This window comes from Lissotriton vulgaris, chromosome 5 (genome assembly GCF_964263255.1).
Source record: "Lissotriton vulgaris chromosome 5, aLisVul1.2, whole genome shotgun sequence".
NCBI lineage: Eukaryota > Metazoa > Chordata > Amphibia > Caudata > Salamandridae > Lissotriton > Lissotriton vulgaris.
This window is the reverse complement of record NC_141693.1, coordinates 1,100,716,677-1,100,743,864: the sequence shown is the minus strand read 5'-3', so window position 1 is coordinate 1,100,743,864 and position 27,188 is coordinate 1,100,716,677. Positions and strand designations below refer to the sequence as shown.

Genomic DNA, 27,188 nt, shown 5'->3' with positions numbered 1-27,188 from the left:
TTGAGAAGACATGTATTTTTACCCCCTCCTCCCCCCCACCGGCGGTACAGTCAAGTAGCAAGGCCATGTTTAAAAGTTATAGCCCATCTCACAAGCTCAAACGGGATTCTGTGAATCTGCTACACATTCACCAGCACAGAGAAAAGTCGAAAAATACACCTGCACAAAACAAATCAACTTTTTATCAATTTTGTACCTCAACATATTGGCTTGAAGTAATCCAAAGATATTAGTGTAAGGTGGCTAGTATCCTGCATTACCTATTACCAGCTCACCAAAAACCTCTTACTCGTCTGTCCAGAATGCACTGAACAAAAAGCAAAGCGGCTTCTTCTGCTTCATTAATAAATGTTTCTCTAGTACTGATTTGCAAAATTGCTACCTACTTTCACTACACATCACTGTTTGGATGAGGAATCTGAGGCTGAGACGGTAGAGGGACAATCAGCCATCATATTATTTCATTGGCTTAGATAATGCTCCCTCACAGCTTCTCCTCAGCCTTAATGTTCTGCTGTTGTTTACTGTTGGTAACCACGACGTTAGTGATATGCTTGCTACTCTAGTCTAACTTTAGGACTATCATTGAGGATTCCACAAAGCAAAAGTAAATGCTTCTTACCTGTAGTATTTCTGCGTTGTACTCATTCTCACTAAAGACAAACAACCCTTCCTTATTCCCGGTTGCCTATATTTGCCTATGCTTTCAACAGCAAGACATTACAAACCATGTTCGCATTGCTGAGACGGAGGTAAACTGCCAGTGAACTGCATGGCTGGAACCTGCTGGTTACTTAAAATAACAGTTTGGATTTATTTAGCCTGGGGCACTTTCAACATGACAGGTACCTTTACCCCTCTTTGTTTCTCTTTCTCTGGGAGGAAAGGTTGGCTTCTGCATTGAACTAATTTAACCAAATCTAGGACAAAACAATAAAAAGTATAGTATATTCTCAATCAACTAGATGTCACTACTATGTCAGTACCAATAAAACAATACAAATTGTTTACAAAGTGTAGAAATGCAGTTTGCATTAAAAAAATATCCAACAAAGAGCATTATTTCAAATATTTTAACAGTCAAGAGTTTAAAAAGCTTACACTGTATTGCTCCAAATTCTTCTCCTTATTTGCCTCAGTCTCCTCCAAGTCCTTGTTTATGGTATTAATCTGTCGTTTCTTGTCATTGATAGCCTGATCTAGAGACTTGAGCTCTTTTTTAATCCATTTGTCTCTTTCTTCTTTTGATGTAAATTGGCTCCCTCTGCCCTGCTTTGCGTACAGATCTGTTCTTTCCTGTGTGGCTTGTGCTAGTCTACATAGGGAAATATATACATACCAATGCGTTAAACAATTTCAGCAGCAAATAGTGCGTAATACTAACAAAGTTTTGGCTTATTTTTAGAATGCATTAATTTAAAGAATATGCAGTTAGAAACTCTTTTCATCTTTCTAGTACAATCTGGCTAAGCCAGCTACTACTCATAGATAACAATTCCATGTAGCATTAAATACAAAACAAATTCCAGAGCGTAACTTTCATCGGCTGACATCAAAACATTAATCATCTTGTACTGTGAAAAGGATTCTTTGTGGTACAACATTGTAGCCTTGAATTTCAACTTCTGTTGTTGTCAAACATTAAACATGCATGTTCTTGTGTGAGATGCCAGTATACTAAGTTCTAATGAACACTTTGAAATATCCATAATGATGTACTGAATTGTGGAGTACAAAGTTGATTCTTGGAAAAATACATTTTAGTGACAAGAGATAACCACACCAAGAGAGGCATTGCCATAAGGTGTATAAACAATTACAATATCAACTAATGTAGGGCGAGGTATACGAAAAACATTTTAACTAACATAAAAAGTCCAAATAGCTACATCAGATGGTCTGCACCCATAAATAGCATTTCTGGATTTATTAAATCCACTTACCAATTCAGAAAAGTCTTTCCGAATCTGCAAAAGGGTTTTGAAATTGATTACTATCTGTGGATGTCCCTTCCAAACTGCAATGTGTACTGTGTCTTATCAATGATTTGAAACCTAATTCCAGTTTAAACAACTGACCGGCTACCAACTCCACATATGAGATGGTAACTGGTTTGCAAAGAAGAAAGACCCAAAGGAAACTGGAGTGGCAGCCTGAATAAGTAGGACCATTACCTTGTACCCTCAATGTTTTCCAACAAGGAATTTTGCTTTTTTTCACTTTAAAAGCAGCACACATTATTTTAAGGAACACTGGCTGAATTTAAAAAAATGTTATTGACGTTTTAGAATACATTCATTGGGATAGTAGTCAGCAGTCTCTTGCACGCCACCATTCCTGTGATTGTAGCCAAATCGCAGAGGGTCACAAGTTGTAACCAGCGTAATGAATATTAATTAGGCAGATTATTCTGCCACCCTCTGCGATTCATTATTTTGGGAACAGGTCTATTAATACCTAGGTCGGCTCGCAAACTCAGATTCTATTTGCAAAATGTTAGCGCAATCACTTTTTGAGAATGGAATCTTCATACTTTACAACGCCAATTCCCCGTTTCACAAAAGAACACAGGTTTTACTTAATTTCAAGGAGGGGAAATATAATGCTACACGGAAATGGTAATACAGGAGAAAACATCTCCTTTGAAGAAAGGCTGATATTCTCTGTCAACAGGACTTACATTTAACCTTTTTTGTGAAGGTAGAGTCATGACCACGTAAATACTTACCACAGAAATAAAAACATGTGGACTAGAGACCAGCAACAGGTCCCTTATTCCTTCATTTGGCACTCCCCACCACCACGTATACACATGTATGCTATTCTCTTGTCTGGCACGCCCCACTCCCCAGTGGCCGTTACACCCTCCATTCCTCAATTTCATAGTCCAACATAGCAACTGTAATATAGATATGACATAATTAAAGTCGACATGGAGGAAGTAGATTTCAGTTGAAAATAGAAGATGATCCACAGTGGAGGGTAATATACTTGCAAAAGGCGGATAACTGTATAACTCTTACAGTCCATACTCTTGAAAAACAAATTTAAGATTGAGAAAACAAAATGAAAGTTTAGGACACACAAGCGCAAGAAAGTGGGATTTCCACAATGGTTAGGGCACAACACCTCCTTTATAAGAATCAGCATCCACTGGTTTTGGGGTAATAATACACCACTAAAGTAAAAAAGTGGATGTATTTCCAGGATTAGAATTGGAGCTCACCTCCAGCAGATAGCCTAACCATTTGGTGTCTAAATCTACACTAGAAGTTGTTTAGACAAATTTAGAACAAAATTAGTGATTAAGTTTTAGGTTTGTTTCTTCCATTTTGAAAGATTGAAATAATAAGATAGAGGTGTATAAGCTACTGGAAAGCAATCCTACATACTTTGCAGAGGAGCACACATTGTTTTATTCAATCAGAAATAAAAACCTAATACCATCAGGTATGAGAGACAGCAAACGGTGGCTTGGACGCCGAGGGTGATGGCGGCTTGAGCCCGGAGCCCCGTGCCTCTTCCCCCTCGCTTATCCTGATCTAGACTGCAAGGAGCCCAGGCAAGCCCCGGTGAAGAGGGGGACTATCACGGGGGCTTGTATAGCGCGAGTGGAGCCGCCGTGGGTGCTGCCTGGTCGAGGGCTGCCGCCGGAAACCGGAGCGGCCGGAGCCAAAGGGAGGAGGCTTTCAATATGGCGGCCGCGAAGAGGAGCCGAGTGCGCTGAGGCTGGCCTGGCTGCCCACCGGGGCGCGGCTCTGCGGCCGGAAACTGCCGCAGACTGAGAAGCGATCGCCGGTAGGGGTCCCACGAGAGCTGAGGGGCCAACTGGTCTGACGACTGCTGCGGCTGGGGGCGGCGAGACTGGCTAATGGTGTGACGCAGGCGGCCGCACTGGGAGAGGGGGCCGCCTGAAAGTGCCTGCAGCTGAGGGAGGAGGAGTGAGCGGTCCGGCACTACCGAGCCCCGAGCACCGGAGGCTGCCCTGGAACCCCCCCCCCCCCGCGCGCGCGGGAGAGCTGGTGAGAGGAGGAGAGGGGGGGGGGGGGGTGAGACTGCACAGTGAGTCAGTGGCGAAGGGGATCAAACGGGAGTGGCCGGCGCCGGGGCCCGTGCGCCCCCCCAGCGGACAGTGATCGGCCGAAGGGGGTGAGAGCTGATCTAGAGGCCGGGTGGTCGTAGCCCAGTGGCGCCGTGGGAGGTGACCCTGTTGAACCCACGGAACGGCGGCGGCTGCAGGATCGCATCCTGGAGGCCATAACGGCCACGCGCGACACGCTGCAAAACGACATTGCGCAGGTGGCGTCGGGGTTGGGCCTACTCCGGGCGGACCACGATAAGCTGAAGGACAGTGTTAAGGACACTGAGAGTACCCTGAAGGACCTGGCTCCCGCTCAGAAAGTACTGGAGAGCAAACTTACAGATGCCCTAGACCGAATTCAAGCCTTGGAAAGGCGAGCTGAGGATGCGGAAAACAGGAGTCGACGCAGCAACGTTCAGATAGTAATTGATAATTGGCTCAGGACTGTGGTAGCGCCGGAGGGTTTGCCGCCCTTTTTCACGTTGGAGCGAGCGCATAGGGTCCCATCCGGACCGCCTAAACCAGGGCTGCCGCCTAGACCGATCATAGCCAAGCTGCTACATTATAAGGACAGGGACCTGCTCCTGCAAAGAGCCCGGGACGCTGGCCCATTTCAGATTGCGAATAGCAAAGTCACGCTATTTCCTGATTTCACCTTTGAAACGCAAAGACAGCGGGCCTCCTTCTTAACGATTAAAAGAGAACTGCGCACTGAGGGCATCTCATACTCCTTGCTATTCCCGGCGAGGCTCCGCATAGTGGTGGATGAGAAAACGCTATTCTTCAGTACGGCAGCGGACGCTTGGGACTGGTGGGAAACATATAAAGCGGGAACAGATGGAGCCAAGGTCCGGGAGGAAAGGGAGAAGGAACAGGAGCGATCGTCAACAGGCTTGCGGAAGTCGAAGAGACTGCGAAAACGGAAGCATGGGCCGCGCAAGCCGACGGCCTCTCAAACCGAAGCTGAACGGAAGGCCGCGCTACAGGAAGTGGAAAAGTTGGCGTGTGCTGGGGGCTCCCGATCCAAACAGGGCACGGACACGGACACGCATGCTTCGGCTTCGGAATCGGACCTGTCTGGGATTCATCAAGCCAAGGGCCCGTTGGTGACGCCGCAGACGTCGAAGGAGATCCTAAATGTTTCATTTGCATAATGCGGGTGAGGGGTAACGGGCGGGGTACCGGACGGGGGTTCACGGCCTAGCAGGCTTGAGAAACCGGGGTTGGACACTGGGCTCATAACAGGATCCTTTCATGGGGGAATGGGGGAGGGGCGGGGGGTTGGGCTGCGTGGCTCCCTTCTGGCCAAGGCTGCGCTCCGTAGGTCTTAAGGCACCCACGGCTACGGCCGTGTAGTAGTAACCTGGGTCGATCAGGTACGGGAGTTTGGATGGGGACTGATATCTTGGTATTGGGGCCTGTTCTGAGGAGGGGGGGGGGGGGGGGGGGGGGTGGTTGCACTGTTGGCGATTGTTTGATTTCTTTACCAACGCTGACCCTGGAACTGCTGAGGGTTGGGAGTTCATGGTTTGTTGGGGGGGGGGGGGGGACCACCATCGGCGAGGGACTAGCAAAAGAGGGGAGACATCGTTCTGATCTGAGAGACAATGGCTAATGTGAACTTGTTAAAATGCATAACCTGGAACGTGAGGGGTTTACACACAATGCAGTGCAGACATAAAGTGCATGCCTTTTTATTGCGGAGGGGGGTGCATATTGCACTACTGCAGGAAACACATCTCACGAAGCAGGAGGGAGCAGCGCTACAGAGGAGGTGGAGGGGCCAGCTATTCCACACCTGTTATTCAGCCTATGCTAGGGGCGTTTTGATTTGGATCAGAGCAGGAACACCGTTCCAACTAACACGTCAGCTAACAGACCAGGAGGGGAGGTACGTGGTGGTGGAGGGTAAGCTAAGGGGCAGAGGCATTGTTCTAGCTAGTATATATGCCCCGAATGTTGACCAACTGGCTTTCTTTGCGGAACTGTTGGGGACACTGGCACATTCCCTAGCAGGCCCGATCCTACTGGGTGGGGATTTTAACTCCATAGCGGACACTGCCCTGGATAGATCTCACCCGCCATTGAGGGACTCCCCTGTGCACCGACTGACTAGGGGTAGGCGGGACTGGCAGGAGAGCTGGGGGCTGACTGATGTGTGGAGGGCGCAGCATCCAACTGACCGTGACTATTCTTTCTTCTCCGAGCTACACGACCTCCATGTCCGTTTGGATGCGGTGTTGTGTTCTCAGGGCGTATTGCCGGCCGTCACTGGGTCGGAATATCTGTCGAGAACGATCTCGAACCACAACCCACTCCTGGTCCAGTTAGCCTGGGTGAACGAGACGCCCAGGGTGCCGACCTGGAAACTTAACTAGTAATACCAAACAAAATGCCAATACTGCCAAACAATTATAAGACACTTATTTCATTACGTGCATATGAACAAAACTATGTACGAGAATTCGTCACCGGCCAAGGCACCTGCCTCGGCCCAACGCTCAACGCTGACGAAAGAACGGACCCAGATTTCAGTGCTTAAACCTTCGTGTTTATTTCAGCAAGCCTGCCGCCGCCATAACGCGTTTCGCCTTTACAGCTTGATCACATGGCCAGTTGCTTGCAGCCAATGACATACATTTAAAGTGCAAGTGCGCGCGCAAATCATTACAAAAAATTCAGCGACATAGAAAAGATACTGCATTTCCAAGTGCTAACCAATGTATGCCAATTTTGTATGCATACTCTTGTTGAAGTACAAGTGGCTAAATATATAAAACATAAATATATATTTACACTTTAAAAACCACTAAAGATGTTTTAAATAACTGTATGAATACAAGTTAATTGTGACGTGAACATGAACCCACATGATTTTATCATAGATTCATAACAATTAGTTGTTCACAAAAAATGCTCGCCCCCCAAATGTACAAGGCACTTGGCAGAAGAAATAAAGCCCCAGTGGGCACAGAATATTGTAAGATTGCACCACAATGTTACACATTACATTCCGACATTGGCTGAATAAAGTGTTAAGTGAGTAAAATTTCATAAAGTGCTCGTGCTAGTGCTCAACCAATATTTGAAAAAGAAATCATAACTTATTCAAAAGAAACACATGTTGTGTTAAACCCATGGTTGTACTCCATGGACTAATCCTCCTCCTATTTGAAAGAAGCTCTTAACACAGAAAGTGTGGAGGCATCAGATGTTAAAATTTAGCAACAACAGTGTTATCGATTTAAAAGACCAAGTACCCATATGGCAAATACACAAACAAACAGTATATAACTGGACTGCCCTGAAACAATTGAAGCGCGGAGAATTTGTAATATATAATCACTCTCATCACATTATAGACAAGTGTAAAGATCTTCCGTCGCATTCAGACCCTGTGGCTGCTTACTATCTAGTTCCAGGATGTACCGGGTTTCAAGAAGGCGCAGTTTTGCCTCCCGATCACCCCCTCTCTTCATGGGCCACACTGCATCTATAACAAAGTAGGACAGATGCATAGGATTGGAGCTGTGGTGCTGTTCAAAATGCCTAGCGACAGGGTAGGCCTGATCTTTATTAGAGATAGCTCTAATGTGCTGAAGTACACGTTTGTGGACCGGCAAAACTATATGCAAGAGAGAGTCTTATCATTGAATTAATCCATTTGAATTTGCATTTTATTTACAAGTTTTTTCTTTTCTGTGTTTTTTCAAAATATTTTTTATGTTTCAACAAGACTTTTTTTGTGAAGCACATTACAAAAATACACAGACAATACTCATGAAAAATACTTCCTTTTATACGTCATTCATACTGGGGGACATTCCAATCATACTCCAAACACAATCATACCACTGACAATCTAAAAGAACATAGACTTTTTTACAAGTTATATACACTTCATGGATAAGAAACCATAGATTCCTATTTATAGATGTGAATTTCTGAAATCAAAGAGTTTTGTTCAGTTTTCTTATGGTTTCCACATAGAAAATGTGATCTGGGAAGGTTTACGCGTTTCGAACTCCCTGGTTCTGGAGTTCTCGTCAGGACCATAGACTCTCAAAATGTGAGTCAGATGTGCCTCATAAATCCATCATTTCATCATTTTACGCGGAGCGGGACCACTGGTAATGCTGATTCTTTCTCCTCTGTTTCGGTTAGGTTGCTTTTACACGCCGAGAGTTGTAGTTTGTTTGAATTAGGCGAGCGGTTCACAGTGCGTCTTTAGTTTGCAGTCTGCTCCATATGGGTCCCGTCTCCAAACGAAAAACTGAACAGAACTCTTTGATTTTTGTAATGTGCTTCACAAAAAAAGTCTTGTTGAAACATAAAAAATATTTTGAAAAAACACAGAAAAGAAAAAACTTGTAAATAAAATGCAAATTCAAATGGATTAATTCAATGATAAGACTCTCTCTTGCATATAGTTTTGTTCATATGCACGTAATGAAATAAGTGTCTTGGAATTGTTTGGCAGTATTGGCATTTTGTTTGGTATTACTAGTTAAGGCAGGGTTTGGCCTTACTGTCTGGGAACCCATACCCAGTATTGATCAGTCGACCTGGAAACTTAGGCCGGAGACTCTGGAGGACCCTCAGCTTGGGGCGGCCCTGGAGGAGGGGACGATCCAGTATTTCGCAGACAACGAGGGGACAACGGCCTCTAGGGCAACGGAATGGGATGCCTTTAAGGTAGTAGTGAGGGGCCAATGCATAACGCAATACGTGGGCACGAGGAAGGTGTTGTTGGAGGACTTGAATAGGGCGGACGCCAGACTGAGGGATGCAGAAAAGAGGCGACCTGGCCTCCCGGAACTCCAGGAGGCAGTCGGCTCGGCTAGGGAGGCGGTGGCGGCCGAGGTGGAGAGGCTTCGCGCTTTTGACCATAAAACGTACATGCTGCGATCCCACGTAGAGGGGGATAAGACAGGTACCCTCTTGGCATGGCTTGCAAACCCCGCGAAACGTTGCTCCCCCATACTGCATATGCAGGATGAGGATGGCCATGTACGTTACACCCAATCAGATATAGTGGATGGCTTCCAAAAGTATTATGAGGGCCTGTATAAAAGTACCCCAGGTGACCGGGAGGGCGCGGCCGAGGCCTTCTTGGATGGCCTAACCCTTCCGCGGTTGGATGAGGAGCAGGCAAAGGAGCTGGGGACAGACATTGATCTGGGTGAGATTAGGAGGGCTGTGAAGGGAATGGCTCGCAATAAGTCGCCGGGGATAGATGGTCTGCCCATTGAATTCTATAGCAAGTATCTGGATATCTTAGCGCTGCGTCTCCAGACAATTTACAAGGAGGCCAGGGAGGCTGGCCGCCTGCCCCAGTCTATGCGAGAAGCAGTAGTGGTGCCGCTCCTGAAATCGGGTAGGGAGTGCAGTAGCCCCGCGTCTTACAGACCGCTGTCCATGCTCACCGCCGACTATAAAATCTTGAGTTCCATTCTGGCGGCGAGGCTCTTGCCACATATGTTAGGCCTGATACATGAAGACCAGAAAGGATTCATCCCTGCCCGCATTACCACGATCAATATTAGGCGACTTATTCGCCTCATGGATGGTTTGGGTGAGGAAGATAGGGCTTTGCTGGTCCTCTCAGTGGACATAGAAAAAGCCTTTGATAGTTTGGAATGGAACTATCTGTACACGGTCATGGAACGCTTTGGTTTAGGCGACGGCTATATTCAGTGGACGCGGGTTCTTTACGCGGCGGCAGTAGCGAGAGTGAGAGTCGGGACCACGATATCCTGCCAATATCCGGTGGAGAGAGGCACCCGACAGGGATGCTCCCTATCCCCACTTTTGTTCGCGTTAGCGATTGAGCCCCTAGCGGCTGAGGCCCGAGCGGGACGGTATTTCGCTGGAGTGCGAGCCAGAGATGGGCAGCAGTTCATCTCACTGTATGCCGACGACTTACTGCTATTTCTTGACAATGATGTAGCGGAACTGGAGGGTGCGGAGGCACTGCTGGAGCGGTTTGGAGGCCTTTCGGGGCTGAAGGTCAATTGGTCCAAGACGAGCCTGTTCCCGCTGCGGGAGGGCACCGCTCGGCCTGACCACCGGTCGTCGCTTACTTGGGAACCGACCTGCATTAAATACCTCGGGGTTCACATCTATCACACGGCTGCAGACTTATTCGAGGGTAATGTAGGGCGCTGTGTGCGGGGGCTGAGGGGTTGCATGACCTTTTGGGCCACGCTGCCGCTCTCCGTAGCTGGCAGGATATCCTTGTTGAAGATGGTCGCCCTCCCGCGATTGTTGTACTATTTCTGCACGCTCCCGATATGGATCCCTGGCTCCTTCTTCCGGCAGCTCAGGTCCCAGATAACCGCGTTCCTGTGGGGAGCTGGGAGATGCAGGGTGGCGTTGGCAACGCTCACCCGCCCGAAAGATGAGGGAGGACTCGCGGTGCCGGACTACGAGCTCTATTATCTCGCTGCCCAACTGCAGGTCTTCACGCAGGAGGTGGCGCGGGTATATAGGGGCCCGGAGGATGGCGGGCTGAAGGGCACGCCGCGACACGTCTTGGCCTATATCACTCTGCAACAGCGGATTGATAGTCGAGATTTGACCCTGGAACAACGCACGTACCGACAGTGCTGGAATCGTACGCAGAGGCGGGCAGGAATACGACGCCCTTACGCCCCCGAGATTCCACTGGGCATGCTGACGGCACTGCCACATGGAGGCGATTGATCGCGCCTACAGCGTTGGGAAGAGGCGGGCATACAGGTCATCGGGGACCTCTACGAAAATGGAGTGCTCCTCCCGTTCCAGGAACTTCAGGAACGCTTCGACCTCCCAAGGGGGGGATATCTTCTCCATGCGGCTGTGAGCGGGGCAATCCAAACACACTGGGGAACAGGGCTGGCGGAGCCTGAGACGGCGGCGGCGTGTCAATACACAATGATGGCAGCGGGTACAGTCAAGGCAGTGACATGCCTGTATAACAGGATGATGCGCGAACATTTACCACCCCTTGCGTCGCTGAAGGCTAAGTGGGAGGCTGACCTGGGCAAGGACATCCCTGACACGACTTGGGCGCAGCTCGTGCGCCGGGCCCGCAATAGTACGAGAAATGCGAGATTCCAGATCATCCACTACTATATACTACACAGGGTGTATATGACCCCAGGGAGGATTAAGAGGTATTTTAGAGCGGTAGAAGCGGCGTGCCCTCGCTGTATGGAGGAGGGAGCTGAACTAGTGCATATGCTATGGGCTTGCCCGGCCCTTCAGGACTACTGGCAGGCCATAGGAGAGACACTGAATGAGGTGACGTACAGAACCATCGACTTCGACCCGGCGGCGTGTATACTGCACTGGTTCCCTCACACCCCCAAAAACAAACTCACGAGCAAATTTATCGATATGGGGCTGATGGTAGCCAAGCGGGAGATAACCAGGCACTGGAAGGCGAGGGCGGGCCCAACTCCCAGACGGTGGCTCAACGAATTTTTTAAATGGGCGGCCTGCGACAGCACACACAGGTACCAGTTGGCGCGCAGGACTCTTAACCCAAGGGCGCTTGAAGCAGCAACAGCCTGGGAGGTTCTAGTACAGGCCCTCAGAGATAGTGGGGTGGAAGAGGAGGAGGAGACCCTCAGCACTAGCAGGGATGGCAGGATAAGCTAAGTGATGGAGAACAGAACCATTAGCTATTGGAGGCCAGGGGTCATACCCTAGACGACATGCACGGACATTCTTGGAGACCCTCGGGCAGATGGTGGGGGGGTGGGGGGGGGGGGGAGGAGGAGTTTCACTAGTTAGGGGGGGGATTGTAGGGGGGGCCATTTAAACCAGTTAGGTGAGGGATAAAAAGTAGTCATGCACACACTTCTATGGAATGATACTCCTGCAACATTGGCATCAGGCATGGAGGGACTGCGAACTTATTGCCGCCCGACCCCCGGGTTGTGGGCTCACAGGCTGTGTATGATGGGATGAGAAATGATAAGCAGCAGCGCCCTGGTTAATACGATACATGTATGAGCATTGGCTTGAGCTATTTGTGACTACAATAAAAATTACTTTAAAAAAAAAAAAATGAGAGACAGCAAACACAAAAACAGAACTGGCCAAAAAGGGAAAGCACAACCCTGCCCGATAAATGGGATATAATGTATATATTGTGGAAATCTGATACAAGGGCAAGGGGTGGAGGTCACACACACAGGAATACTTGCACAGGGAGGTTTTCAAAATTCTTTAAGAGAGATATTTTTTTTTAGAGAACCCGCTTTGGTTTAGCCTGGCAGTACATGCAATTCCCTAATACTTGGGAAGGTGCGACAGCAAGTGTGAGAAAGTGCCATCTTTCTTGCCTTGGTATGCCCCCACTTTTTTCTGAACTGCTGATGTACTTTGACTGAGTGTGCCCTGGGTCCCTGCCAATCAGGTACCCAAGGCCTGGGTTCCTTCCCTACAAAGCAAAGCTATGCTGAAACAAAATACCCAATTGGCATCTCTGGCCCCTGTCAGCCCCTAGTAAATGGTACCCTAGGTACCCAGGGCATGGTGACCAGAGAAGACCCCTGTGGGCTGCAGCACTTATTGTGCCACCCTCAGGGGCCCTATACCCTGGCTTCCACACACTGCCTTTGCAGGCTGAGTGCCTCAGTACAAAACTAAAGCAAGAGTCGACATGGCACACATCCCTGTGTGCCATGCCCACAGAACCCACTGCCCTGGCATACTTCAGTCACCCCTCTAGCTGGGTGCCCTATGCCGAAGGTGAGGGCCCAGGTGCACGAGCCCTGTGCCCCTACAGTACCCGGGGCCATTCCCGGGCACTGCAAGTGCAGTGTTGCCATTTAAGAGTATATGGCGCTGGGAGGTTGTCATTCACAAACTCCACAGCACCATAATGGCTTCACTGAAGACTGACAAGTTTGGTACCAAACTTCTCAGCACATTAAACCCGCACTGATGCCAGTGTGGGATTTAATGTAAAATGCACGAGAGGGCATCTTAGAGAAGCCCTCCAAAAACCCAAACTAACAATCCACGTCTGGGCTGAGTGGCTGCAGAGGCTGCCACACAGCAGACATGTTGCTGGACCCCTGAGTGGAGAGCCCCCCACTCTCCTGAGTCTGCAACAAAGCACATCCTGGGCGAGGTGCTATGTCTCCTCCCCCAGGATGGACAGGGGGAAGCTTCAAAGGCATACCGCCTCTGAGAGCTTCTCCAGACCATTTGCTGTACCCAGCAACCAACCCCCACCAGTCCTACCCCCACTCTGGCAGGAAGACTGGCAGGAAAAACTAAGTCAGGAAGGGGGTGTGCCAACTCCACCCCTCAGGTGGAGGAGGCGAGGTGAAGCAGGACCTCGGGCTCCGGCCATCTTGTAGATGGGGAGTCCTGCTCAATCCCAGCAATGCTCCTGGCCCCCTCCCGCAGGAGAGGAGCAGGCTAGGGGGTGTACTCACCCCAGGACAGGGACCCATTGCTCCCTGCCCTTGCCCTACCTGTAACGCCCCTAAATTTGGTATTTAAGGGCTCCCTGAACCTTCCTTCCTCAGATCCCGAAATCAAAAAGAAGAAAGAAGATCAAGAAGAAGAAGACCCGTCGTGCAGCTGCTAACAGGACAACAACAACTGACTTGGCCCCAGCCCTACCGGCCTGTTGATCCTGGAACCTGCTCCTGCCTAAACTCGGCGACCTCCGCGGACAGCAACCTTGGGACCACCAGAGGACCTGCCTGACTTGACCCTCTCTACGAGTGGGACTCCCATCAGCAGAGGCTCTGCTGCAACAACCCACCTGGTGCCCACCAGGAAGCTCCGGACCAGCCCACTCTGCACCAGCCGAGCCCGGGCCGGGCCAACCCGAACCAAGACCACGAGGACGTCCCCCCGACGACTGGGACCCGAAGTCCAGTGCCCAAAGACCCTCCTCGACGAGGCCCCCCAACCGCGACCAGCTGAGGGTAAGCTTTTCAGACACCCAGAGACACCCCTGCACCCGGCGCCCTACAACCCCCTGTGCCTCCCTTTGGGGTACCTACCTGTGCTCCAACATACCAACTTACCTCTCAAAGTGCTGGTCGTCCCTGGACAGTCACCGTCCCGAGCCTGCAGCCTTTGCTCCTTTTTCAAGATTCTCATTGGATAACATTGAGCGCCCGACGGCTCAAAAGCACCCTCCACCCAGCCTCCCGAGTGCCGCTGGCTGTGACCTCTTTGCCCAATTCTACTTCCCGTCCTTGCCCAGAGCAAGTGACCAGGAGCCCAGCTCCCAGAGCCAAGTGGCCTGCTAGCCAGCAGCCACCAACCGAAGGCCCCCTTTCCCTCATTGGATAACATTGGGCCTACCTACCTCTGCACCCGGCCGCCCCTGCGCCGCTGGGACTGAACTAACTGTACTCACCTGACCCTGGGGGACCCCTGAGTCTATGCCCAGAACCCTAACTTCACCAACCAAGTACTCACCTGGAAACCGGTAATTCACTTACCTGCCATTGGATAACATTGACCAATTTTTGACTCGAAAATTTTCTAAGTGTGAAGTTTTGAAAAGTGAAAATATTCCTATAAAATCAGCCAAAGTCCGAATTCGAAAATACTCACCTGTGATCAGGAGAGAAGCCAGTACCTTTCAGCCCAGTACTGAACCACAAAAGTAATCCCTAGCGTATTTACTAGTAACCTGTGTTTTCTCCCTAGGAACCCATTGTCTGCTTTTCTATGAAATTTCTTCTAAGTGTCTACTTTTGAAAACTACAAATATTCTTTAAAAATCGTACGAAATACTGAAACGCAATTACCTACCTGTTTTGAGTTAAGCCCCCAGTGCTGGCCCTAGCAGACTAGTGCTGGGTTACAAAAGTAATGCGATCGTACTTTACCTGTAACCTGCATTTCCTCCCATTGAATAACATTGTGAGAATCACCTCGAAAAGTTTCGAAGTGTGAACTTTTAAAACCGCTTTATATTCAGGAAAAATCATCACTGTAACTAAAACTTTTTGCTAATCTGGTTTCAGCTTAGACCCCAGGACTGAATCCAAGATCTAGTCCTGGGACTACCAAAGTAATCCATAAAGTAATTGTTAGATCTGGGGGTCTCTAGTTGGCAGAGGTAAGTACCTTAGACCAAGTAGGGACCCTTGCTTCTAGTCAGGGGGAAGGAATACACACAGTAGATAACCTCCACTCTCCCTCTAGGTAGCTTGGCGCGAGCAGGCAGGCTTATCCCCAAGGTGATGTGTAAGTATTTGCATTTGCTAACTACAATGATCCCCCCAAAGTACACCACAAACGGAGACCACACAGGTGAGTTAAATAAAAAAATAACTTTATCTAGTTTTGGCACTGTAAAGGTAAATCACATAAGCATTGCCAGGAAAGCTTCAGTCAGTTAAAAATATAGAAAGGTAGTCTCTAGTCTGAAAAATGGTGAAAGAATAAGTTGTTTGTGTAGACTGATCCCACTGTCAGGCTATGAGCCCTTGCACAAGAACACAGGAAGGCTCTCTGGGTCCCCCGTGCCCTCTGAGGCTCTCAGGGGAGAAGACTGTGCACTTTGTCACCCACGCGCTCAATCAGCGCGTCTGGAAACCCTCACTCGGCACTGGCGCTTCAGTTGTCAGAGGCAGGACGGCCCCCCACCACGCTCAGTGTAGGCTCCAGTCGTCCCGTCCTCATCCTGGCTTTGCGGTGCTTCCTTCAGGCTCCCTCACTCATCCGGGCGCAGGCCGATCTTCCAGTCGGCTCCTTCACTCACCGGGGCACGGTCAGATGCCTCAGTGCTCCAACGACGGCTATCCGGGAGCGGAGTCTTGCTTCGGGGGCTGGGCCAATCCCAGCGCGGCCCTGCGGCGAGCCTCCGCTGACGTCAGCGCTTCCTGTGCCAATCAGGACGCGACTTCTTCGTCGAGCCCTCCGCTAAGGCCCAATCCGTGCGCGGCTTTCCCGGATCAGCCGCCATTCAGCAGGCAGTCCCTTCGGTGCAATCTTCGTGGCTTTGGAGCTGCGGTGGTGATTCCCCAGGCAGATGCAAGCCCCAGGTCGCGGCGGTGAATACAGTAGACGATCTTGATTTAGGGGCGCTCCCAGTCAGGGAGTTCTTTGGTCACAGGAAGCGAGGGCTGGAGAGTACGATCTCGGCCCTCGGCAACTCCCGTGGCTGGTGGCAAAGATGAGCGCGGCGCTCTCGGTCAGATGAGAGAGCAGCCGGTGCGCCCCACACCACGCAGTTGAAAACACCTTTGTCTTTAGGCACACGCTGGCTCACAGATTCTTCAGGCCACGATAGCAGTAGGCACCACAGTCACTTCAGGAGGCACAGCAGTTTCAGTCTCTTGCAGTCTTTAGGAACCTTTTAACCCTGGGTTCCAGGAACAGGAGGCCAGCTCATCTCAGGTCCTTGGAGATTCAAGTCAGCAGACACAGCACAGTCTTGTAGGTTCAAGCAGGCAGGGCACAGCACACAGCAAAGCCCCTTCTCTTCTCAGCTTCAGTTGGTCAGTAGAACAGGTCAGCCCTTAGAGCACACAGCAAGGCAATCTTCCTTCAGTTCTTCAGTCCTTCTTCCAGCAGAGGTTCCTCTTGATTGTAGAATCTGAAAATCTGTTGTCAGGGGTCCTTCTCTTATACCCCAAAAAGTCTTTAAAGTCCTTTGAAGTCTTTTGAAGTCTTTGTGCAAAGGGGGCCCTGAGCCCGGTCCAAACCAGTTCTGGGTGTTGCTGGGGGTCTGGGTTGTTTCTGGTTTCCTTCTTCCTCCCAGTCCCAGGGACAGAGGTGACAGTCGCCCAGCAGGAGGTGGAGCCAGCTTTGAGGTTAGGCAGGCCCAGCCCTTCACTATCAGATGCTATCTCCTCCCACTTCCCTGGCAGCAGATGCTGCCTTTCATCCACGGGCTGGCTCAGATAACCCCCTGGGGGCTCTGCAGACCCTGTCATCCTCAACCCAGACAGTCAATCCACAAACAGTCCCAGGCACACATAGAAAGGGTTAGACAAGAGAACAGCCACTTTCTAAAAGTACTATTCTCAAACACAGGATTTAAAAACCACCTTTACTAAAAGATGTGTTATTAAATTCTGAGTTCAGGGATATCACTCACTTATGTCCCATCTTGTTCCTATGGGAAGATAGGCTGGTATCCATTGGGACCAGCCTCCCCCATGTTAATCTATGGAGCAAGATAGCCTTGCAGCAGTGAGCACACAAAATGGCTGCTGCTCACTACCAGAGCATGTTACCTGCACTAGTACATGCTCTACCTTACCCATGCACTGCACCCTGCCCAGGGGGGTACCTTGAGCCTTCCATAGGGGTGACTGATGTGCACAGACAGGGAAGGGTTAGGCCCAGCCAGTGGGGACACTGGCCAGGCGGACATGGCAGTCCACTGACTGCACACAGGCCCTGCGCTGGCAGGCCTGAGACACCATTTTAGGGCTACTCATGTGGGTGGCGCAATCTGCGCTGCAGGCCCACTAGTAGCATCTGTCATCACCAGCCCTGGCACACACAGTGCACTTTACTAGGGACTTCATGGTGATACAAATATGCCAATCAGGTATACCCAATCAATATGACAATTTACAGAGGGAGCACTTACACTCTGACACTGATCAGCAGTGGCAGAGTGTCCAAAGCATCTAAACCAGCAAAAACGAAATCCAGCACAGCATCAAAAATACATGAGTCAGAGGCAAAAAGATGGGGGAAAAACCACGCCAAGGATGTCAGGTCTAACAGTAATCAACTGTACTTTCCTATGAAAACCCATTGAGCTCAATGCTAGAGTGTGTTTCAGAACTGTATTGCTTATTAGCTAACCTGTGATTATTGTGTGTACAAACTTATTGCTCCTCTGCAAAGTATTTACATGAGAGTACTCGTAGTGTGAAAAGTATATTTTTATAACTGTTGGTTCTAAAAATAAAACAACCGTATCTCTGGATATACAAACAATTGGCCTGGAGTTCAGTCCTTGAGTGTGTGAAACCTTTTGCTGACTGAGTGTGTACATCAAATGCTTTACACTGTACTCTGGTACTGCCTTACTGCTCGACCAAGCTACCACTTTGGAGAGTAAGGTCAGTTCTGACTTTAACCTCTGTTATACCTCTGGGGTTGGTGGACTCTATACACACTGTACTTCCTTCTAGTCCAGTATATATATAGAGCCACTTTCTCTCAGCAAGATTACAGAGAGTGAATAATGGCATTACAAGTTAAGAAATGTACAGCACATCCAATTGAATTAACAATTTTACATCTTTTGCTGCTCTTGTTCTTCATTTCAGCATTAACCAATTTTTTAGAGAAATAAACTACCTGGCAATTCCATTCTCTTCTTTTTCTTTTACACTGTTGAATTTTGGTTCTGTTTCTGCCAGTTCTTTCTGCTTCTCTTCGATTTTTTCAAGAAGTTTTGTTCTCTCTTTCAGTAAACGTTTCTGGAAAAAATAAGCAAGTTAAACAAAGCAATTATACTGAAAAATGTGAAAATATGAATGTATGGAAGAGCAGTGCACCTCACACAGGGAGGCTGAAGGTCACATGAATCTAGAAGAGCTTCAGCTGCAAAGCTAGTGTCACAGATAAATACCCAGTTCGTTTTGCAGAATAAACCTAATTTACATTACATGCTGGTCAATGATTTTGTCTTAATTTGTTCAAGAAGTCTTTGAAGGAGGAGCAGAGACAAAACATGCACACATTTCCTCAGGGTCAAGGTAGACTAAGGTGGGCATAGGGGGAAGCTAAGCACATACAAGGTTTGGACCACAAACCGAGGTTTCACATGTCTGCCATGTATGCTCTAACATCATGCCCAATATTTAAAGACAAATCATTAACTTTTTATATAAAACGCGCGAAGGAAAGATATTCATCTAATGGCTGAACTGCAAAATGTGAAAACAAGATTTTTTGATCTACAAAGAGCTCAACAGTAAAATACCCAAAAAGAAAACTTGATATAATAAAATTGCTTTCACACATAATAAAAATGACACAGAATACATAAGACACCTGTCAATATATGTTAATAAAACTCTTTAAAAATTGAAAAATTCGATAACATTATTTCATTCGCCAGATTGTAGGAAGTTGGCTCGTTATATAGCGTATCAAAAAGAGATCATCTGTGCAAAGAGTCCAGGTATTCCCTTATGAGTGGACAGGGGCTTGCTCTAGCAATCCAAAGGTGCTCTTCGAGGGGGTAGTGTGGTCAAGAAGCCTTAGGCTTATCACAGAGGAGAATTAGACATCTGCAAATACACACTAGAGACAATCAAAGATGCACACAACTCAATAACGAGATCCACACTGATTTATAAAAGTAACACCTATCTTTATATATATTTAGGCACCAGAATCCACACAATCAGGTAAGTAGGTTTTTCAGTAGAAATACTTCTGCATTTAAAAAGTTGACACTTAGCACATTTTTCAGAAGCTGCAATGTTATTCTATGGGAGGAAGAACAAGTACGGCATTCAGGAACAGTGCAGCGACTTGCGAGATCAATCTCTTGGACTTAAGGTGCTTGGTGGGCAAGGTCCAAGGCAGCACAAGAAAGACACAACCAGCGGCACTAGGGAAGCCAGGTGCAGGGGTGCAAAACAGCATTGGGTGCCCAGGTTAGTCTATGGTGATTGATCTTCATCTAAAGAAGCTGCAGGCTTAGAATAGGAGGTCTGTCGAGATGAACCAACAGGGGGGCTCAGGCCTAACTATGCTCAGGAACACCTTTTGTCCTCTTCTCCCTGGCCACCAGCAACTGGTGCAGAGGTGTCTTTAGGAGTCAGGTTTGCCTTACCGGGAGCAGCTGTGGTAGAGGGGACCTATGAACAGAGGTTGCATGTGATATTGGGGACTACACGGGAGCGAAAAGGGTGGTGGACCTCACTGGCAGAGTTGGACCACTTCAACTCGGACTAGCCATCTTAAGAGTCCTCTCAGGTCTCTTTGAGCGCAGGATGCAGCGAAGTAGCTCTGCTGATCCACAGGAGTTCTTGGTTTCTAGGGCAGCAGCTTGAGCATCCAACAACAGTTCCGAAAAATGCCCTAGGACCTCTGTGGTCAACTTCAATACAACCTCCTTGGCTGTGTCCATGAGGTCATGAATGTAACGACTCAAGAGACATGTGGCATTCGTGGATTTTAGAGCCATACTCCCAGACAAGAAAACTTTCTTTGCCGACTGCCCAATATGTTTTGACTCCCTATCAGGAAGCGTAGATTGAAAGCCCCTGCCGACTGCTCTTTTGAAGAGCACGACCACCAAGCTTTCCAGTCCAAATCAAGGTCAGGATCTACTATCTCTCCTTCTTCAGCCCCCCATGCTCATCCTGTTATTCCTCTTCCTCCAACAGCCTTTGAGCCTCTCTCAGAGATCTTCTCCTCGGCATCGGCGGCGTCAGATGCAGGGCCAGTTTTTACAGAACCAGCATCGGCGGGTCCAAAGAAACAAGGATCGAAGTCAGCCAAAGTCGTAATGGTGCCGGTTCGGATCCAGACATCGCCGGAGAACCATCCAATGGAACTTGATCCTCTAAATGACTGCAACGGCTCGATAACCTGGGCGTCAGAAGAGGCCAACTTCCCGGAGCCATAGTGTAAAGGGAATGAACTGTGCATTCGGGAAAATGAGGGGGAAATCCTCCCAGGGAATATGCTAACTGGCCCATGGGGCCAGCAGGCGCACCAGTAGGATCTGCCGCTCTTGCAAACAAGCCGAACACAGCATTTAAAAAATGCAATGGATCTGATCCCAGAGGGGGGAATGCCGGATTTGTTGGATCCAGAACAAATAGCTCTGGATCAGTTCATGGAGGCACCAAATTAGTCTCCGGCCTCAGTGATCTCGGAGTTGGAGGTGGAGTAGCCGACATATCCCTCAGAGCCGGAGGAGTAGCAGCTCTAGGAGCCGGAGTCACCAATGAAGACGGAGTCGGAGAGATCTCATCCATGCGATGACGCCTAGGACTAGGGGACCCAGACTTCGGACTAGAGTCCTTTGAAGTACAACAGCGGGAAGCATGGTACCATTTCTTCTTGGTTGACCTCGAAGTGTGAGATGTCGGCGACTTCGACCAGGTCCAAGACCTCCTGTGACCCACTCTACTGTTTCTTGGCTTTGGCCGTGAATGACGTGGCCTCCCTTTCCTTCAGAGCCTTCAGATTCATCCACTTACACAAGGTACATGTCCCGACGTCGTGATCCGAGGACATCTTCGATGGCTACAAAGTTGCCACAATAGTAACAAAGAAACGCCCAGAAAAGGAGAGCCTGCGAAAAAAACAGTTACATGTCGACGGCGTGGAAAAAAAGGAACTGACATCAGCACGCCAACAAGGTCTTTGTTAGATTTGGGGTCTCTAGTTGGCAGATGTAGGTACCTTTGACCAAATAGGGACCCTTGCCTCTAGTCCGGGTAAGGGGGTACACTCCTAAAATAACCCCTGCTCACCCCGTTGGTAGCTTGGCACGAGCAGGCATGCTTATCTCAGAGGCAGTGTGTAAAGCATTTGTGAACACATACAGTAACCCAGTGACAACACTACAGATGGTCACCACACAAGTTTTTATATAGACTTAACATAAGACCACAAACGACAAAAATCCACAATACTGTACTTAAAAATGGTAGAATAGGCTTATTTCTCTTAAGATGTAAAATGCGACACTGAGTTCAATGTACCTTTTGATGCGTAACGCAGATGTTGCAGGGAAGGTGATGGGTCGGTTCCTTACACGCAAGAACGGTGATGTGTCGGTCCCTACTGATTCATAGGGGATGCGTCTGTTCTTCTCAGCGTGGGGAGGTGATGCGTTTGTTTCCTACTGCGCTTCCATGGTGATGCGACCAGCAGCGCCGTGATGCGATGAAGATCCTGTGCAATAAACAAAACTGCATCTTCTCCTTGATGCGACACGATGCGTGCACGCCCGATGGCCGTGCAACGACTCAACGATTCTTCTGAGCCAAGACAGGCCCTGCGACACACTTCCCGGTGATGCAGCGGCGTCTGAGGCGACATCGGTCCTTCTCTGGTGAAGCGAGGCGCTTCAGCGATGCGATGCAACAGCTGCAGCAGCGACACCCTTCTTCAGTGATGTAACGACAGCGGCTGTGGCGGCAACATGCTTCCTGATGATGCAACGGCGTCTGATGCAACGGCGCCACTCTTCTCCGGCGATGCAAGGCGCTTCTGCGATGTGAAGCGGCAGCGGCGACACCCTTCTTCTATGATGCGTCGACAGCGGCGGCAGCATGATTCTTCTTTGTGAGTCGCGCATCCAGCTCCTTGCGACACACAGTCCCTGAGAAAGCCCAACACAACTGCAGGTACTTCCAAAGAACTCTTGGGGAGCTGGTAGGTGAAGTAGGTTGTTCCAGAGACTTCAGCAGGAGCGAGCTCTGTCTCAAGCCCTTGGAGATCCTTCACAAGTTAAGTGAAAGTAGCACAAAGTCCTTTCTCCTTTCTTTGGCAGTCAGGCAACCACTGCAGGCCAATCCCCCAGACAGCACTCAGCTTAGGGATAGCCGCTTCCTCAGTTCCTCTGGTGCCTCTCCTCAGCAAAGGTTTCTTCTTCTTTCCCAAAAGTGATCTAAAGTTCTTGGGTCTGGGTCCCAATATTCATACTCATTTTACCTTTGTTCTCTGAAGGCAGAGAGGCCTTTGCCTAGTCCAAACTAGTTCCGGTCAGTCCTGGAACACTTTGTTGACAAGACTCCTTCTTTCCTTTCACAGTGCAGGCCAGAGACATCAGACGTACCACAGGAGGTGGAGCCAGCATTGTGGAGGGAAGGCACAGCTCTATTCAGGTCCCAGGTGCAACTCCTCCCTCCCATCTGCATGCAGATCTCTCTATTCAGCCCTGTGCTGACTCACCCTGTCTCCTGGAATCCCCCATCCCCTGTCACTCAAACTCCAGACAAGGAATACACAACTCAGAGGCAGGCTTGGATGGTTAGACAAGAAAATACCTACTTTCTAAAAGCTGTATTTTCAAACACAGAATGTTAAAACCAAATTCACTATAAGATGTATTTCATCATTCTGAGTTCAGACATACTAAACTCCAATTTCTACCTAGTTCCCTGAGTTGGTTAGGATTATAAGATGTTATAATCAAACTGCCCATTCTGGCCTATGGGGAACAGGTAGCCTTGCAAAAGTGAAAAACAAAAATGGCTGTAATTCACTATTAAGACATGCCACACACATCAGGGCATATCCTACCTTTTACCTACCATGCACCCTGTCCTTGGGCTTACCATAGGGGTGACTAATATGCCAAAAAGGGAAGGTTTAGGGACTGGCAAGTGGGTGCACTTGCCCAGTCAACATGGCAGTACCAGACTGCATGCAGGTTCTGCAATGGCAGACCTGAGACACACTTTATAGGCTGCTTCTGTGGGTGGCACAACCAGTGCTGCAAGCCCACCAGCAGTATTTGGTTTACAAGCCCTGGGCGCACTCAGTGCACTGTACTAGGGTCTGACAAGTAAACCAAACCAGCCAATCATGGAGTCTCTAATCCATACATCAATTTACCATAGGGAGCACTTGCACTGTGGCACTGGACAGCAGTGGGACAGTGCCCAAAGCATCTATAACCAGCAAAAACACATGAGGCAACATCAAAAGAATGGAAGGGAGACCCTTGCAAAGGTGTCAGTTGCCTGCGGAGCTATTCCATTGGGATGCCCTTGTCGACAGGGGGGAGCAGAGGAGAAAGGTTTCTGTGGAATTCACAAGGTGAGGAGTCCACAGGATTTGTTGTAGCAAACAGAAATCAGTGTTTCAGTCACCATAGCGACACTTGCACCAATATCCCTCAGTGCTTCATCTTTAACCCCATTGCTATGTGGCTGTTGTTTGTATTTCTCCAGATTACTGGGCCAAACATCCAAGGCAGCAACATTCACCCCACCGCCTGAGACTAAAGTTGCTTCAGTGAGTTTTCTGACACGGTCAGGGCTCATCCGAGATCCCATCTGGAGACTTACCACTGCACTCACTGCAGGTCCACTAAAGGAGTTATTTTTGTGGAGGCAGTTAAGGTCTCCAGTTTGGTGCTCATTGGCCTTACAATCAAAGCACCAAGCCTCTTTGAGATTCCAGTTCTTACCGTGGTACCCAGCCTTAGACTGTGTATTGTTTCGGGCCACCCTCCTGAACAGGTTTTATGTGGCCTTTAGAAGACACTTTGTTTTTATCCTTTGACTATCACCATCTTTCCCGTATCTTTTGGTCAACACCCACCATTAGTTGTCTTGGTCACCCCTGTCTAGAGCCAGTGGTCTTGCTTCTTTCCCAATTATTGAGGAGAAAGTGGGCCTAGGTCTACATGGTATTGATGTAACTTCTCAGAACACTACTCAACAGATGTTCTTTCATAATAAGATTATGAAGCCCATCATAGTCATGCACATTGTTACCGTTCAAACATCCACCTAGTGTTTTCACTGAAAAGTCTTCAAAATATACCCAGGTCGGACTCAGGGTTTTTTCGAGTCTCCCTGAACCTGATCCTGTATTCTTCACTGGTGAGTCCAAAGCCCTCAATCAGGGTATCCTTCGCGAGGTCATAAGACTAAGCAGCTGTCTAATTCAGTTTCACGAGCCTAACCCTCCACTCTCCTGAGAACAGCTCCTAGGAAAGAGAGCCCCAATACTACTTGTTGAAGCTCCTCAGTTTACGAGTCGTCTCAAAGGCTATAAACCACTTGGTGATATCATCAACCTCTGTGTATTTTAGGGACAATCTCTTCGGGGATATAAGTGGCGAAAACGTCATCCTTCTCCCTATTAATGATTTTGCTGCCACCAGAGATGGGTACTAGTCCCAACTCAGCTATTTCCTTTTCTATAGGTAAGAGTTAACCCTCCAATGCTATTCTCTTGGATAGTTTCTGAAGATCTGCATCTTCACTATTTATTTCTTCTGGGGCACTACTAGTAGTACTCCCAGTCATGTTGCTTTCTGTAGGATTACTGCTGGAATTATCTGCTTCATTCACCTCAACATCCTCTGCCCCTTCTCCAAGAGGGGTTTCTGCCTCAGCCATGGCCCGAGCATTTTCTGCAAGCAAAACTGTTGCAGATGTGCCTTCGTGGGCCTAGGTCCCATGGTAAGATTCCATGCTCTGCAGAGGGTTTTAAGTTTGTCCACGTTACGGTTCCTGTAGGGTCAAAGGTTGGGCTCCTGGGTAGGACCAACTTCAGACATGGTATTTGGTGACCTTTTTCAAAAACTACAAGGAATATGCTACTTACCAGTATGCATCTGTTCTTGGCAGGTAGGGCTGCTGACATTCATATCTGTGCATAGATCGCTGCCTAGTGTTGGGTCCGGATGATTGCACATTGTTGTCCTGGAAGAGTCTTCGAAGTATCACGAGATAGGTGGCTCCTCCCCCGGACTACAGTGTGCATGGGCATCCTCTCCATCCTCAGATTGTTTTTCGCCATTGATGCAGGGATGGAGTATGATACAGTAAGTGATGACCATGCTAAGAATAATTGTGAGTGCTACAGCTGCGACAGGCACCGGGGAGGAGGGAGGGCGATATGAATGTCAGCAGCCCTACATGTCAAGAACAGATGCATACTGGTAAGTAGCATATTCCGTTCGATGCATGTGGGCTGCTGAATTCATATCTGTGCATAGAATGTATAGCAGTCTTCCCCTTAGCGGTGGTTGCCCGTGCCAGCTGCAGCAGCCTGAAAAAGAGTCCTGAGTACAGACTGTCCTACAGCTGCTTGCTGTTTGGAGTGTACATCTACACAGTAGCGTTTGGTAAATGTATGTATGGTAGTCCATGTGGCTGCTCTACATATGTCTTCTAGAGGAATGTTTCCTAGGAAAGCCATGGATGCCCCTAACTTGCGTGTGGAATGCGCTCTTGGGGGAACTGTTAACGTGCATTTAGCTTTTTGATAACAAATTTGTATGCACTTAACAATCCATCTGGCTATACCTGATTTTGAAATGGGGTTGCCTTTATGCTGTGGTGAAAAGGCAACAAACAGTTGTTTAGTTTTTCTGAAAGGTTTTGTCCTGTCTATATAGTACAGGAGAGCTATTTTAACGTCCAGTGTGTGTAGAGCTCTTTCTGCCACTGAATCTGGATTTGGGAAGAACACTGGCAGTTCAATAGTTTGATTGAGGTGAAACTGGGATACCACCTTTGGCATAAATTGAGGGTTAGTACGCAGTACTACTCTATTTGCATGAATTTGTATGACTGGCTCCTGAATAGTTAGGGCTTGTACCTCACTAACCCTTCTAAGTGATGTTATCGCCACTAGGAAAGCCACTTTCCACGTTAGGAACTGTATCTCACACGAGTGTAGAGGTTCAAAGGGTGGTCCCATCAGTCTGGTTAGAACCACGATCAAGTTCCAGACAGGTGAAGGCGGGTATCTTGGAGGAATCACTCGTTTGACTCCCTCCATAAAAGCCTTAATAGCAGGAACTCTAAAGAGTGAATGGTGTTGCCTGTTTTGAAGATAAGCCGCCACCCGAGCGAAGTGTATACGTATGGAGCTATACGCTAGATTGCATCTATGTAAATGTAACAGGTAACATATGATGTTTTGAGTAGATGCATCTAGCGGATTCATGTCATTATTGGTACAATAGATGACAAATCATTTCCACTTCGCCGCATAGCAAGCTCTGGTTGTAGGTCTTCTTGCCTCCTTGATAATGTTCATACAGTCAGGAGGCAAGTTCAGGTAACCAAACTCTATGACTTCAGGAGCCAGATCGCAAGATTCAACTGTTGCGGATCTGGGTGCTGAATGTCTCCATGGCTCTGCGTTAAAAGCCGGGGTGTTAATCGCAGCCGTTGATGAGGCACCACGGAAAGTTCTAGGAACGTGGTGTACCACGGTTGCCTCGCCCACGTTGGAGCAACTAGGATGAGTGTCATGGAGTGTTGTCGCAGTTTGCGTGCCACTAGTGGTATGAGCGGGGCTGGTGGAAAAGCGCACGCAAACCTGCCTGACCAGTTCATCCATATCGTATTGCCCTGAGAATGTGGATGTGGAAACCTGGCGGCGAAGCTTTGGCATTTTGCGTTCTCCCTTGTGGCGAACAGGTCTATCTCTGAGTGACCCC

General features: G+C 48.6%; 1 protein-coding gene across 1 annotated transcript in view; it reads right to left on the bottom strand.

Moving 5' to 3' along the window:
- Positions 1-27,188, bottom strand: part of SMC3 (structural maintenance of chromosomes 3) — an 889,895-nt gene that overhangs the window by 676,855 nt on the left and 185,852 nt on the right. Inside the window, exons 12-13 of the mRNA XM_086922774.1 lie at positions 18,380-18,501; positions 1,102-1,315 (exon numbers count right to left, since the gene is read on the bottom strand). Of these exons, the coding sequence (XP_086778900.1) occupies positions 1,102-1,315; positions 18,380-18,501 (336 nt within the window). The remainder of the gene's footprint in view (positions 1-1,101; positions 1,316-18,379; positions 18,502-27,188) is intronic.